This window comes from Saimiri boliviensis, chromosome 11 (genome assembly GCF_048565385.1).
Source record: "Saimiri boliviensis isolate mSaiBol1 chromosome 11, mSaiBol1.pri, whole genome shotgun sequence".
NCBI classification, from domain to species: Eukaryota; Metazoa; Chordata; class Mammalia; order Primates; family Cebidae; genus Saimiri; species Saimiri boliviensis.
Genome location: NC_133459.1, coordinates 115,063,961 through 115,080,097, shown reverse-complemented (window position 1 = coordinate 115,080,097; position 16,137 = coordinate 115,063,961). Strand labels below are relative to the sequence as shown.

General features: G+C 48.0%; 1 protein-coding gene across 2 annotated transcripts in view; it reads right to left on the bottom strand.

Annotated features, from left to right (window-relative positions):
• Nucleotides 1-14,062, bottom strand: part of CNN3 (calponin 3) — a 32,505-nt gene extending 18,443 nt beyond the window's left edge. The window contains exon 1 of one of the 2 annotated variants that reach the window (XM_039460777.2): nucleotides 13,650-14,062. In XM_039460777.2, coding sequence (XP_039316711.1) covers nucleotides 13,650-13,706 — 57 coding nt within the window. In that variant the 5' untranslated portion in view covers nucleotides 13,707-14,062. Of the gene's footprint in view, nucleotides 1-12,448; nucleotides 12,801-13,649 lie in introns of those variants that run through there. The other variant, XM_074381396.1, reaches the window with a different exon arrangement.
• Between the last annotated feature and the right edge of the window lie 2,075 nt (nucleotides 14,063-16,137).

The following is a 16,137-nucleotide window of genomic DNA, read 5'->3' as shown; positions in this document are numbered from 1 at the left end:
GAGGTGGAGGTTGCGGTGAGCCGTGATCGCGCCATTGCACTCCAGCCTGGGTAACAGGAGCGAAACTCCGTCTCAAAAAAAAAAAAAAAAAAAGAAGTATTCACGGGCCGGGCGCGGTGGCTCACGCCTGTAATTCCAGCACTTTGGGAGGCCGAGGCGGGTGGATCACGAGGTCAAGAGATCGAGACCATCCTGGTCCACAAGGTGAAACCCCGTCTCTACTGAAAATACAAAAAATTAGCTGGGCATGGTGGCGTGTGCCTGTAATCCCAGCTACTCAGGAGGCTGAAGCAGGAGAATTGCCTGAACCCAGGAGGCGGAGGTTGCGGTGAGCCGAGACCGCGCCATTGCACTCCAGCCTGGGTAACGAGCGAAACTCCGTCTCAAAAAAAAAAAAAAAAAAAAGAGTATTCACACTGTGCCTTATGTTGTTGTTGTTGTTGTTTTTTTAAGACGGGGTTTCACCACATTGGTCAGGCTGGTCTTGAACTCCTGACCTCAGATGATCCGCCCGCCTTAGCCTCCAAAGTGCTTGGATTACAGGCCTGAGCCACTATGCCCGGCCCACACTGTGCCTTATGAAATAGCATACAAAGATACACTTTTTGAGACCCTAAGTAAAAAGTCATTATGTTCATTTTGCTTTTAATGAGGATATGTGGAAAAAAGATGAAGTCAGAGATAAGGCTCAAACACTTGCATGTCACCAAGTCCTACACAAATGCCACCCAAAGATGGGTTAGATGCAAACTGAAGTCCAAGCTTTCTAGACACCAAGACAAAGAGGGACATAATCAACTACGAAATTCAGAGTTCCTCTGAAAGAAAGTCAGCCTAAACATGGTTTCCCCTTTTCAGTCCCGAAGTCTGCAAGGATCTTGTGATGAGATCACATGGAACCCTCCACAGTAAAGGCAAACTCCATATTTTACATAATTGTAATGCGATCTGAGAGCATGTATGAGGGAGAAAAATAAGGTCCTCTGGAAGCATTACATACTCCATCAGAGTGCTATGCCCGAACACAAATGTCTCTTGAAGATTATATGGTAAAGGCTTGCTACATACAACCAGGCTCAAGCAAAATAAACCCACTTCTCATCCCTTCCAGATCAAGGGCCAATGGAAAGAGGAGAGTGAGGCAGTGGCCAGGCTCCAAAGGCACAGCCCAATCAGCAGTGCGCTCATCACAGGCTGGGCCATCTCTTCCTATCCCCGCTTCCTTCCCCATCAGACATCAGTGGCTCCAGGAAAATAAGGTCAGAAACAAAGTGATACCCCTATTTCATATGAAGAGGACTTCTCCACATCAGTGCTGCGTTTTCATGGTCCTCTTACCTTTCCCTTCCCAGCTGGGCCCCTTCTCTTCCCGCTGACCTTCCTGCCCTTCTGCTTTGCTCCCACCCACTGTGTTTTTGAGCTGTTGTCTTTACTTAGTCCATCAATGGGTACAGGCTACCCCATCTTCCCTGAACTGGCAAATCTTTGATTGAACCTGCTGCCAGCCTCATACACTGTCCTGTTTTTCATTTATTTCATGCCAAGCCTCTCCATTTCCTCACTTAGTACTCTCTCCTAACCCTTGGAAATTTGCTCTACTGATGATCTCTCAAAAGGTCACCAGTGTAGCCTGGGCAACACAGTAAAACTCCATCTCTACAAAAAATACAAAAAATTAGCCAGGCATGGTGGTGCATGCCTATAGACCCAGCTGCTTGGGAGGCTGAGGTGGGAGGATTGCTTGAGCCCAGGAGGTCAAGGCTGCAGTGAGTCAAGATCGAGCCATTGCACTCCAGCCTCGGGGGAAACAGTGGAGGGGGAGTATGGGGAAGGAGCAACAGAGCAAGATCCTGTCTCAAAAAAAAAGGTAATCAGTGACTTCTCAGTAGCCAAATCCAGCGGCCTGTTTCCAGTCATCCTTTGGGACTCTATGTAGCACCTAGTATTTTCCAGGAGGCCCCTCTAATCTCTCCTCCTCCAGCTTCTTGCTAAAGGACTTTATCCTGGGGCTTCTCACTCTGGTCTGCTCTCTCCAGCATCAGTACCCTCTCGTCTTGAAACATGTCAATTCTCCCTGAACTCTGGCCTCAGATTAAAATGGTTAGGAGCATGGGCTCTGGAAACTGAATGCTTGGGTTAGAAGCCCATTTCCACCATGCACCAAGTTTCTTCTTTGGTTTTCTTCCCTGCCAACCAGAGATCATTAACAGCACTTACATTAGAAGGTTACTGGGAAGAATCAATGAGTTAATTCACAGTTGTGAGAACTCAATAAATGTCAATGCTTATCCTTCCATCTATGCTTTGCTGGCTATTCCAATCAAGATACTGGAAAGATTTCCTCCTCTGAATTCAACATATCATTGAAACCCAATTACTTGACATGAATTGATAGCCATTTTGATAAGATATCATCTTAATGCTACCTAAAGCTTCCTGTTTAAAAAACTACTGTATTATCAAATAATTTCTGAAAGAGATGCCCTCATCCCATCCCACTGTCAACTCCCACCTGTCTGCTGGGGATGAGAGATGGAGTAGGGACTACAGATGTCAGTGACTCTTGACTTGGCAATAAAGAAACTAAAGCGCTGGGCGTGGTGGCTCAAGCCTGTAATCCCAGCACTTCGGGTGGATCACAAGGTCGAGAGATCGAGACCATCCTGGTCAACATGGTGAAACCCCGTCTCTACTAAAAGTGCAAAAAATTAGCTGGGCATGGTGGCACGTGCCTGTAATCCCAGCTACTCGGGAGGCTGAGGCAGGAGAATTGCCTGAACCCAGGAGGCGGAGGTTGCGGTGAGCCGAGATCGCGCCATTGCACTCCAGCCTGGGTAACAAGGGCGAAACTCCGTCTCAAAAAAAAAAAAAAAAAAAGAAAGAAACTAAAGCAAGTTACTTTTTTCTTTTTTTTTTTTTTAACATCAAAAGATCTTCTTCCTCTTTCATACCACTGGTAGGAAATAATTTTTTTGAAGAGCAATTTGGCAATACCTAAATACATTTAAATGTTAGGTCAAAAGTTACACACTTTCCCACACAACTCCTTTTTTTTTGGAGATGGAGTCTTGTACAGTAGCCTGATCTCAGCTCACCGCAACTTCCGCCTCCCAGGTTCATGCTATTCTCCTAAGCCTCTCAAGTAGCTGGGACTACAGCCACGTGCCACGCCGGCTAATTTTTTGTATTTTTAGTAGAGATGGTGTTTCACCGTGTTAGCCAGGATGGCCTCGATCTTCTGACCTTGTGATCTGCCGGCCTCAGCCTCCCAAAGTGCTGAGATTACAGGTATGAGCCATATCTACCAGTAGGTAGGTGAACCTTTTTTTTTAAGATAGTCTTTTTTTTTTTTTTAAGACAGTATTCACTGCTTTAGTAGGGAAGCAGTGAATAATCAGTGGAAATCCATACAACAGACTATAATCCAGTTTTGAAAATGGCTGAACGATTTTCCAAGCAGTATAAGCAGTTAGGGTAGGGGTAAGGGATACAGGATACTTTCACTTATTTGCTTTTCTATTTTGGAACTGTTTGCATAAAGAGAAGTGGTTCTCATAAGCAAGGAAGATGGCACCCTGAGGTAGATGTACTGTCTTCAGGCAAAGATGACCTGTCCAAAGGTTGTTAGCTCAGCAGAGATTCGGATCCAGACCTGGCTCCAAGTCTAAGTCTTTTCCATCACTGGATGCTCCCACAACCAAGCTGAGAGACAGGCACTCTCCTACTATATAGTCTTGGCACAGGCAATTATGCTATCCACCTAAAGATGCTTAGACGCTGGCTTAACATAAAGTCCTTTCAACTCATGGAGACGTGACAATATATCCAAATGTACCCACCACCAATATCATCGTATCAGACTAATGCACATGAATATATTGCCCAGTTGCAGAGAGAACTAATTGGGCTGGACGCAGTGGCTCAAGCCTGTAATCCCAGGACTTTGGGAGGCCACCGCAGGCAAATCACCTGAGGTCAGGAGTTCGAGACCAGCATGGCCAACATGGTGAAACGCCGTCTGTATTAAAAACACAAAAAATTAGCCAGGCATGGTGGTACAGGCCTGTAGTCCCAGCTATTCAGGAGGCTGAGGCAGGAGAATCGCTTGAACCCAGGAAGTAGAGGTTGCAGTGGGCCGCGTTCACACCACTACTCCAGTCCAGGTGACAGAGCAAAACTGTTTAAAAAAATAATAAAAGTTCATAAGATACTTGGTAGAGATGTTTCAGACTAAAAACACTTTAACTCTTCCACTGGCCCATATAAAGACTAACCTGCCGCGTGCATGTCTTTGAAGGTGATATAAGACCGACTGCAGGACAGGGTGTCACTAAAGAAGAAAAAGAAGCGGAGGAAAGCCCAGAGAAGAAGAAAACTTGAAATGAAAATCTGGCTGGCGGCTCACGCCTATAATCCAAGCACTTTGGAGGCCAAGGCGGGCGGATCACCTGAGGTTGGGAGTTCAAGACCAGCCTGACCAACATGGTGAAACCCTGTCTTTAAAAAAAAAAAAAGAAAAGAAAAGAAAATCTGGCTGGTAAAGAATGCGTCTGTGTGTGTGAGAGCTGGGAGAGGTGGGGATGGGGTTTTTTAAAAATACAACATCCAAGTCTTTGAAGATAAGGAAAACCCAGAAACAAATGCACCCCAGTATTCAGAGTAGAGAATGGGACCATTCAGGGGAAGGCATCTAGCCACAGGTGGGCTCTAAAGAGCAGCCCTAGGGTTCCAGCTCAGCCGCTAAGGACCAAGGTCCGACCAAGGTCTGCAGCAAGCTCACAGTATGATGATGCTTAGTGTACGTATAATTTCTATACTATACTCGATTAGAAGCATAATATGATTGCTGTTGCTATTTTTGCATTCAAAGTAGAATCACATGTTTGAATTAACCAACAGCATGACAGAGACTTGCTACACATGGTATTGATTGTTTTCTCTCCTATCTCCTCCCACAAGAAACAAGGAGACAGGGAAACATGCACTAATGAAGCACACTCTATCCATTTGTAGAGCTCGGTAAAATAAGGGTAAGAAGTTGCAGATAATGGAGAAAGATCAGTGTCCAAATATTTAGGAGTAGAGAGGGGAAGAAGTAATGCTGAAGTTCCCTGGCCACAGTTCCCCGGAAAATGCCCCAGAACTGGGGAAATAGCCATAAATGCTTAGGTTACACTCACCCAGAAGAGTGCTTCCAAGCACAAAAGGTCTCCTCTTTTTTCTGCATTCATGCCTCCAATTCCCTGACCTTCCCACTGCAGACACAGCACCCAACAGTCACACCTACACCCTGAAGTTTCCTGTCCCTCCCTACCTTGTGGGGAGCAAACTAGGAATTAGTCTTCTCTACTCAAGGACTTGCTTCACACAGGTCTCGGTACAGCCTTCATATGAACACTTAAACTGAAAGCCTCCAGATTCAAGCAAGCCAGATTCAAACACTTGAAGGTAAATTTTTTTTTTTTTTTTTTTTTTTTTTTTTTTTTTTTTTGAGACGGAGTTTCGCTCTTGTTACCCAGGCTGGAGTGCAATGGAGCGATCTTGGCTCACCGCAACCTCCGTCTCCTGGGTTCAGGCAATTCTCCTGCCTCAGCCTCCCGAGTAGCTGGGATTACAGGCACGCGCCACCATGCCCAGCTAATTTTTTGTATTTTTAGTAGAGACGGGGTTTCACCATGTTGACCAGGATGGTCTCGATCTCTTGACCTCGTGATCCACCCGCCTTGGCCTCCCAAAGTGCTGGTATTACCGGCTTGAGCCACCGCGCCCAGCCGGTAAATATGTTAACCAGCCAGCTGCGGAGGAATAAAAGCCCTTGGATGACAGGTATAGGGGCATCTTCAAGTTCAAAAAGGTTCACATGGCCATAGGTTTTTGTAAAACTTGGGTTAGGCACAGTGGCTCATGCCTGTAATCCCAGCACTTTGGGAGGCCGAGGCAGGAGGATCACCTGCCTTGGTCAAGAGATGGAGACCATCCTAGCCAACATGGTGAAACCCTGTGTCTACTAAAAATACAAAACTTAGCTGGGCATGGTAGAGTGTGCCTGTAGTTCCATCTACTCAGGAGAACCCGGGAGGCAGCGGTTGCAGTGAGCCAAAACTGCGCCACTGCACTCCAGCCTGGCGACAGAGACTCCGTCTCCGGAAAAAAAAAAAAAAAAAAAAAAAAATCTTAAAAGATATTTATGTATTTTTTGTAATGAGGACTCCAAAATTGTATAAACTCTGTCCCTGCAAACAACCTGGATCTACCTATGAGCTCCAAGAATGCTTAACAAAAATCTCAGGGTACAAGTACATACGAATGACAGTTAAGAGCCCATTTGTGGCTATAAAATCAGTTCAAAGTTAAGGAAAGCCAATGCACATGGTATATGCTACAGGAGGGTAATGCCTAAAATTAAATGGAACTTGCCAAGAAGTCCTAAGGGCAAGCTTCCTCCAACCACCACCTAGTTATACTGAGAAAGAAAATGCAGGGGTGGGCACAGTTGCTCACACTTGTAATCCCAGCACTCTGGGAGGCCAAGGCAGGTGTATCCCTTGAGGTCAGGAGTTCGAAACCAGCCTGGCCAACATGGTGAAACCCCAACTCGAATACAAAAATTAGTCAGATGTGGTAGGGAGTGCTTATAATTCCAGCTACTCAGGAGGCGAAGCCAAGAGAATCGCTTGAACCTGGGAGGCAGAGGCTACAGTGAGCATAGATGGCACCGCTGCGCTCCAGCCTGGGCAACAGAGGGAGACTCCATCTCAAAAAAAAAAGAGAGAGAGAGAGAGAGAGAGAAGAAAATGTGTGTCCTCACTCTCCTGAATACAATGGTAATGACAGGTGAAAAAACAAAACCATCCAACTGTGCTTCCTCTTTTTATGCTGCAGGTCAGATTCATCGTGGCTCAGCATACACTATTTTTTTTTTTTTTTTTTGAGATGGTGTCTCGCTCTTGTTACCCAGGCTGGAGTGCAATGGCGTGATCTCGGCTCACCGCAACCTCCGCCTCCTGGGTTCAGGCAATTCTCCTGCCTCAGCCTCCCGAGTAGCTGGGATTACAGGCACGCGCCACCACGCCAGCTAGTTTTTTGTATTTTTAGTAGAGACGGGGTTTCACCATGTTGACCAGGATGGTCTCGATCTCTTGACCTCGTGATCCACCCGCCTCGGCCTCCCAAAGTGCTGGGATTACAGGCTTGAGCCACCGCGCCCAGCCCCAGCATACACTGTTAAAGAGGGGAAGGAGGCAGGAAGCTCTCACTAACCCCAATGTCCCAACCTGGAAGGGAAAGAGGCATAGGGAAGAAAAGCCTATACCATAGTATTAGCAATGCCATCATTGTCAAGATTGTTTCTGAAATCTAAAAGAGTGGCTAGAGACAGAACAATTTCCACAAATACTAGACTATAAAAAGCTGGACAGTGAGCTTGATAATAATCCTCATTAAAACTCCTGAGTAGGCTGGGTGCAGTGGCTCACGCCTGTAATCCCAGCACTTCGGGAGGCCGAGGTGGGTGGATCACAAGGTTAGGAGTTCAAGACTACACTAGCCAACATGGTAAAACCCCATCTCTAAAAAACAAACCAACCAAAAAACTCCTGGGAGGAAGCGCGGTACCTCCTGTCACTTCAGCAAAGTCTGTCTGCTTTGGTCGAGACAAGAAAACAAAAACTAAAGCAAACCAACAGCAATGGCTGGTTGCTACCAGGAACAAAGTTACAGCCTGGATCAATGGCCTCTTCTCCAGCCATATTCAGGAAAATGCAGGCACTGGACAAACCCTTGCAGAGGACACCTCTACCATTCCCAACTTAGGAGTCTATGAAAGAGCCCAGTCAAAACTTCTGTCTTGAGAGATAATCCCAAAATCAGCATTAAAGATGAAAATTTTCAATGTGATAGTAACTATTAAACTACTTAAGAAAAACAAGGCTAGGAATGGTGGCTCACACCTGTAATCCCAGTGCTTTAGCTGGCCACGGCAGTAAGAACACTTGAGCCCAGGAGTTCAAGACTAACCTGGGCAACAGAGCAAGATCAAAAAATAAAGTATTTTTTTTTAGAATATTTTCTTTTTAACCACATCCTTCAAAATCATCACACTTGCACTACAGAATTATCTTATGTAGACTACAGAGGTAATGCTTAACTTCCTATGTCTAGAGATAGCAAAATCTATTCCTAATGAATAAAGTCATTAAGTCAATATTCAAATATTTATTGAGCATATGCTATGTGCCAAACTATATCCTAAAATACTGAACTTGAGACACACCCATGAATAAGATAGAAAGCTTTATCTCTGGTGGGAAGAGACAGACAATAAGCACACACAAAAAAAGAGTTTAATTAAAAACCAATTTCCGAACATTCAAGTTTAAAGAAAAAAAAGCTAAGCCCACCAACACCAACACATTTTCACCAAGATTCTGCTGCTCTAGCAGCAAGACAAGGCAGACCATCTTCGGGTATAATTTATAGTTGGGTCACCCTGGGTCACTCTGACTCAGAACAGCTGTGCATCTAAAGCATACCCAGCAAACAGGCTGGGAGGACGTCGTGGACACTTGTCTTATCTGATTAATACCATCTAACTGTTTAACTTATTCTTCAACAACCAAAGATTTTGGTAATAAGTCTTCCAAGATGGTTTTCAGGTGTTGAGAAATACTATTTTGTAACCAAGAAGATCCTGTGGGAAGCCGCTTTGCTCAAATCAGACATTCCAGGGAAGAAGACTAGGAGAATATGCATTCCGACTCCGAGCTTCTTAGTATTTCAGTTACCCTCTACCCAACCAAACACACCAATGTAAGATTATTTCAGCTTCCCCCTTCCCACTCATCTATTTATTTCTTCCACTTTCCCTGAGACCTGTAAGAAAGGTTCCTGTGGCATTTGCTCCAAGCCTGATGAAGACATGCTTCATTGTGACCTCAACTTGACAGGAAACTACCCCAACTCCAACATTTTGCCAGGAAATGCTGTGCTTCCCTTGAGGACCTGTTAAATTTTTTCATCGTTTATGAGGCACAGTGCTGTTTCACTTTTCATTTTAGCTCCCAAGATGCATTCAAGGGCCTGGCTCAACCTATAGAGTATCTGTAGGGCCCATTAATTTATGAGTGTTTCCATTCTCCACCGAACCATCCATACCATTGTCTGCATTTTCCCTGGCCCTTCTGCTCTCTGATGGTTTTTGTAAACTACAAGTTATTGATCATTTGGTGTCATTTTTTTGTTGTTATTAAAGAAACTTTGTTCATATTCCAGGCTGAAAGTTTGGAACTCAGGCTTCTTTTTAAGGCTGTTTCACAAAACTTCCTGCCTATTAAAAAAAAGTTAAGTTTGGCTGGGCGAGGTGGCTCACCCCTGTAATCCTGGCACTTTGGGAGGCTGAGGTGGGTGGATCACCTGAGGTCAGGAGTTCAAGACTGGCCTGGCCATCATGGTGAAACCCCATCTTGAAAAAAAAATTTTTTTTAATTAAAAATTTAAAAAAATTGGCCGGGCGTGGTGGCTCACGCCTGTAATCCCAGCACTTTGGGAGGCCGAGGCGGGTGGATCACGAGGTCAAGAGATCGAGACCATCCTGATGAACATGGTGAAACCCCGTCTCTACTAAGAATACAAAAATTAGCTGGGCATGGTAGCGCACGCCTGTAGTCCCAGCTACTAGGGAGGCGGAGGCAGGAGAATTGCTTGAACCCAGGAGGCGGAGGTTGCGGTGAGCCGAGATCGCGCCATTGCACTTCAGCCTGGGTAACAAGAGCGAAACTCCGTCTCAAAAAAAAAAAAAAATTAAAAAAAATTAAGTTTGTATGTTCTGACATATATTATCTAATCTTTATTTATTTAATTATTTGAGACAGAGTCTCACTCTGTTGCCCAGGCTGGACTGTAGTGGCGCAATCTCGGCTCACTGCAACATCCGCCTCCCGGGTTCAAGAGATTCCCCTGCCTCAGCCTCCCGAGTAGCTAGGACTACAGGCACATGCCATCACAACCGGTTAATTTTTGTATTTTTAGTAGAGACGGGGTTTCACCATGTTGACCAGGCTGGTCTCGAACTCCTGACCTCAGGTGATCCGCCCGCCTCTGCCTCCCAAAGTGTTGGGATTACAGGAGTGAGCCTCTGCACCTGCCCATGAATCATCATCTTACCAATCAAGTGTCTTAGAAGATTTTTCCCTGAAATTTTACTGATTAAAGTATTTAAAATCAGAGACCTCCTCAATTCATTGATGAACTGTTTTTGCAGCTAGAATATTACATAACAAGACCAAAAGCTATTAATACAAACCAAATACTTAAAGACACAGGGACATACAAATCTAAGAAATATAATACCAACAGGCCAGGCGCAGTGGCTCACGCCTGTAATCCCAGCACTTTGGGAGGCCGAGGCGGGTGGATCATGAGGTCAAGAGATCGGGACCATCCTGGTCAACATGGTGAAACCCCGTCTCTACTAAAAATACAAAAAATTAGCTGGGCATGGTGGTGCGTGCCTGTAATCCCAGCTACTCGGGAGGCTGAGGCAGGAGAATTGCCTGAACCCAGGAGGCAGAGGTTGCGGTGAGCCGAGATCACACCATTGCACTCCAGCCTGGGTAACAAGAGCGAAACTCTGTCTCAAAAAAAAAAAAAAAAAAAAAAAGAAATATAGTACCAACAACTAATTTTCTGTTACTAAGAGCTAATAGCTACAATACAGTCACTGAGTATTGACTGTAAGCCAGACACATCTCCACAACATGGTGTTTTGGGGTGGCAATTATTGTTTTCCCCTGTTCTACAGATTAGAAAGGAGACGGAAGTCAAGTAGCTTGCCTAGCATCACAGAAGACAGAAGTGGCAGAACAGGGACTAGAACTCACAAATGCTTGACCCCCAGGTCTACTCCACACTGTCTCCCCAGGACGTTTCTACACTTCTTTGTTAAATGAGATTGGGGGTGGATAGGGGTCATCTGGCATTCAAGCCATGTATCAATTATGCAAATAAAGAAAAAGCAGGAAGGAATCGAAAGGTCAAAACCACGCAATGTCACTTTTGCATATACTCCACCTTTCGCCTGGGAGTCCTGAGGCCTCAGTCATGGCTATTTGATTCCCAGGCCCAGAACAGATCAGAAACAGGATCACAAAAATAATCACAATGTCAAGAAGTGAAAGGTGGGTAGCAAAAATGGAGGGAAGGGCTGGGCACCTTGGCTCATGCCTGTAATCCCAGCATTTTGGGAGGCCGACGCAGGGGGAACTCACCTGAGGTCAGGAGTTTGAGACCAGCCTGGCCAACATGGCAAAACCACGGGGTTTCTACTAAAACACACAAAAATTAGCCAGGCATGGTGGCAGGCGCCTGTAATCCCAGCTACTTGGGAGGCTGAGGCAGGAGATTCGCTTGAACCTGGGAGGTGGAGGATGCAGTGAGCTGAGATCTCACCACTGCACTCCAGCCCAGGAGACAGAGCAAGACACCATTTCCAAAAAAAAAGAAGGTGACAGTAGAGCTTGTATAAAACATCTCCAAGTACTTCCCTCAACACTTTAAGTTAAAATTCTTAGAACAGTCCAACTTCTGTGACCTCGAGCAAATCTTTCTGAGCTTCAGTGTACTGATCTGTAAATGATGTTGGATAATCCCAGCAATCCTCCTCACCTTACAGGACTGCTCTGCTGTTAAGATCAAAAGACTTCCTGTGAAAGAATACTGTCTGAATGGACCTCAGAAATGAAAAGGGGTTATTAAAAAATGGGCTCAGTGCTTAAAGGGATAAACCCACAGCCTTCATAACTAACTTGCCAAAGGTTCTAAAAACTGAGGTTTTACTGTTTTTAAACATTTATAATAATTATGATAGTAATCTAGCCTGTGTATGCATTTCCTTGGGTCTACTCAGTAGTAAGCAGGAAAAGGGCAGAAGCTGCTACATTAGTCAGCAAAAAGCAAATTTGCATGAATATTATTAACATCCAAGAAAAGTAAGTCACTTGAAGGACTGCCAATGTTATCAGTGCCTCAATTACAATGCAAAAGGTAGTAGAGAGACCCAACTGCTGCCGGCCAAGAATCACTGGGGGGAATTACAATTACTGTGCACAACTAGGCCAAAGTAGCATGTCCAACATTTCAGACATGCGGATTCTTCTGCAAAGCTTCCTAAAGTTCGGTTTTTAAACCCTAGGAGGAAGGGAGCATTAACTTGTTACAAACTTTTCCGTTGGTGAGGTTTGCACTCAATCATACACAAACTGCTTACCTTTCTGCACTCTAAAAAACTGTTTAGCAAACTGTTGTCTACTATGGGCAACACGTTTGAAAAGGACCTGAACGTTTCCATTTTAGATACACGGACTAAAATCATCTCCTTGCTTCAAGGCCGGTATGATGCGCAGACAAGAGCCACAACTCTCCCTTGGGGTAGGACAACCGTGCGCTTCATTACCTCTACATAATTCGCGTCACACCGCCTACACCCGCGGCCCCAGGATGTTCCAGCTCTGACAATGCCAGTGCCTTCTACCAGCGGTGGGACGGTGCGGTGGCAATCCTGACATGCTTGGGCTCCCGGGAGGTTAATGGGAATTAAAACACAGCAGCCCTCCTTTGTGGCGCTTTGGCCAGAACAGCAGAAGGGAGACAATGAGCGTTCTGTGCGCAGTTCCGCGCCGATTGGCTGGTCTCTCCCCCTAGAAACCCCTGATGTCATGGGCTTGGAATGCAGAGAGGGAGGAAGGAAGGAGAGGATTTGGGGAGGGGGACGCCTCTCATCTCTTTCCCAGGCCAAAAGTCCCAAAGATAAACCTAACGCATTCTTGGGCTCAGTGGCAAAGCTGAGCGTCACCAAATCCCAGTCGCCTCAAACTATAAGCCGCCTCAGCAAACAAGCCCTCAACAAAAGCAACACACAAAAATACTCCTTGATGCCGTGAAAGTCTAATGTACTACAAACTTCTGTGTTTTATAAAAAGCAGACATCACTCCCACAGCGGCGCGCTCAGGCTTTGTCTCCATTTTTCGCAAAAGCAGCAGCAGCAATCTGCCTCTGAATGCTTCCCAGGCACTGAGATCGAAGACTGCGGTGGGTTCCGGACCGGCTCCCGTTCTTCGGGGGAGGCCCTGGGGTCGGCGGGACACCAGGCGGTCTCTCTCCCTGGGGGGAGGCGCGAGGTCCCCCAGCAGCCGGGGCCCCAGCAGATGGCGGGGGCTGCAGCAGCGGCTCGCCGGGTCCCCAGCCGCGCGGACGGGCCCCGCCTAAAGGCGAGTGGCCACGCAGGAGCGCCCCCTTCCCGGAGGGCGCGTCCTGCAGCCACCAAACCGCCCCAGAGACCCCCGCAGCCGGAAAGGCCGGCGCCGCGGGACTCCGGGCGCCCGGGAACCCACCGCCCGCCACTAGTGCTGTCCCACGGCGCGGGAACAAAGCCAGGCGGGTGCCCGGGAGCCGGCGCCGCGAGCCTGGGGACGGGACGCGAGTGGGACAGGCAGCTACGCTGGCGCCGCCTCGACGTCCCCTCTCGGGAAAACGGTGAGCCACAGCGCGAGGGGTGAACGAGGCACGGCCCCGCGCCGGGCCAGTCCGAGGGTCCCCCGGGCGCGCCTCGCACCTCTCGCCCCGGGGGCCCCGCGCCCGCCCGGGCCGGGCGTACCTTGTTCTTGACCTCGGCCGAGAGCCCGTAGGAAGGGCCCTTGTTGAAGTGGGTCATGGTCGTTCGGGCGGCGGGAAGAGGCTGCGCTGGGGTCCCGGCTCTCTCGCACTTCGCTTCCCGGCTCCTAGCCCCGAGAAGTGGCCGCCGCGGGGGATGCTCCGAGCTCGCTCCTCTGGGCGGCGCAGGAGACGGTCGCGGCCGCGGGGCGGTGCCTGGGCGACGGGGTCCGACTGAGTCCGACTGAGTCCGACTGAGCGCCGCAGAGCTCCGGGGTCCGCTCCGACGCGCCCGGCTCCACGCTCGCCGCCCGCCTCGCTCGCCGCCCGCACCGCGCGTCCCCTCTGGCCGCCCCCGCCTCCGCCCGGGCCTTCGGGGATTGGCCGCCGGGCCCGACCAATGGAGGGCCGCCTCCTCCCGCCTCGGCGCCGAGGAGCGGCGCGGCCAATTGAAGGGCCGCCGGCCCCGCGCCCCTTCCCGCTCCCTCCCCGCGCGGTCCCCGGCCCCCGCCCCAGCCCTCACGCCACCCGGGCCGGCGGAGAGGCGGCCCCGCCCCCGAGCTAGGGAGGGCGGCTGAGGCTTCCCAGCCACCTCCAGGCATCCTCCGCGGCGGGCCGGGCCGGGCGGGCGGAGGGGAGCGGAAACCCACCGCGGCTGGCCTGCAGCTGACCCGCCGCCTCCGTCTGCCTCGTTCCGGGCTCCAGGCCTAGCGCGCCCCGATGCCGGGCAGGACCCCTCCGCCCGCTGCTGGAACACCGACGGCAGCCTCGGAGCCTCTGGGCCGGAGGAATGGGGCCTCCACCGACACCTGCCTGCTTCTTCTCTCACCTCGCAGCCTCCCACACCTGTTGGTCTGACCTCTGCCCCGCCGCTGCCACGGGGCCATTTCAGGCTTTTCACCTGGTTCGAGCTCACTCTATCTAACCCTCTAAATGCGGTGCGGAATAAAAAAAAATGAGGAATGTGCCATGGCAAAGCCTGGGCATTTCAAGTCCTCTTCCGGATTCTCATCAACCCCTCTGTACAGGCATCTTTATCCGGAATTCAGCTAGTCCCAAACCCCACTTGTGTTTTTGAATCCAGCAGCCTCTTTGAATCAGGAGTCCTTCCTATAGAGAGAAGTATCCTTTAGGCCAGAAGCAGCCTCCATTTTTTTCGCAGTCCCATTTCATACACAACACTTTCTTCTGATTTTAAAGCCATTTGATAGAGAAGGGACAAGAAACAACCTTTGTCCCCCATGTGCGCTCCTGGTAGACTAGATATCTTCCAGACATTATCTCATTTACTCCCCTGAAATTACTACTAGGTAGATATCATGTCCGTTGAGAGGTGAGAAAGCTGAAACTCAGCGACCTAAGAACCCTGGCTGAGGTCTGCCTCCTCTGAAGCTTCATCTCTTGCCACCACTTTCTGGTGCACACCTAGGACAGGTTTCAATCCCTGAGATCTTAGGATGAGAGTTCTTTTTGCCAAATACCAGCTGCTGTGCCAGAAGAGATCATGGAACCAGGTGTGGCGACCTGCTTGAGAAGAGGAGCCAAAACATCTCATCTTAGTTGAACTGTCCTGGAACAGAAGTGAGTAAGGTGGACCAGATGTGGTAGCACTTTGGGAGACCGAGGTGGAAGGATTGCTTGAGGCCTAGAGTTTGAGAACAGCCTGGGCAACATAGCAAGATCCTGTCTTTATAAAAAACTCCAAATTAAAAAAAAAAAAAAAAAAATGGGTAAGGCAACTTGAACTGGAAGTGCACAGAAATATCAATTTTGTAAGGCTTTTCCCAATGTCTTAGAGGGATGGAACCTGAAGGGAGGAGGAGGAGGCAAACAAGGAGGAAAGTGAAATGATTTATAAATGACTTGCTAATTTAGTCCAAAGGGAGTAATGATAATTAGGGCATTCTTCCCACACAAAGATGACACAATTGACCCACTATCATTGAGGCAAGCAGTTTGGGCTGTTTTTCCAGTTGTATGACAGTGACGGTGTGTCAACCGCAAGACCTCACCCACGTTTCTTTGGGACCTGGGAGTGTGGAAAATAACAGCCAGATTTGAGGTACAAATCGTGCTGCCCAGCCTGTAAAGCCTTTCGCAGCAATCTAAGCCTGACTGCTCCTGTTACATGGTCAAAGTCATTTTAATCTACTTTAGCTCATTCCTTGTAAAATATTCAAGAATTGTATTTTGTCTTGAAAAGCATGAATTTTATTGTTTATGGGAAGTTATTGTTTAAGGAGTACAGAATTTCAGTTTGAGGTGATGAAACAGTTTTGAAAATGGGTAGTGACCATGGTCACCCAACGTTGTAAATGTATTTAATGCCATTGTACACTTACAGGGCTTTAAAGTAAACATGAAATTTTCTGCATTTGTTTGACCAACTGTTATCCTCTCTAAGGTACTTGAAATTCTGACATTGCCACTGGAATTTACTATTTAAATATTGTTGGTCTTCTTGGGATTCCATCAGTACTCCAGAGCCTTCC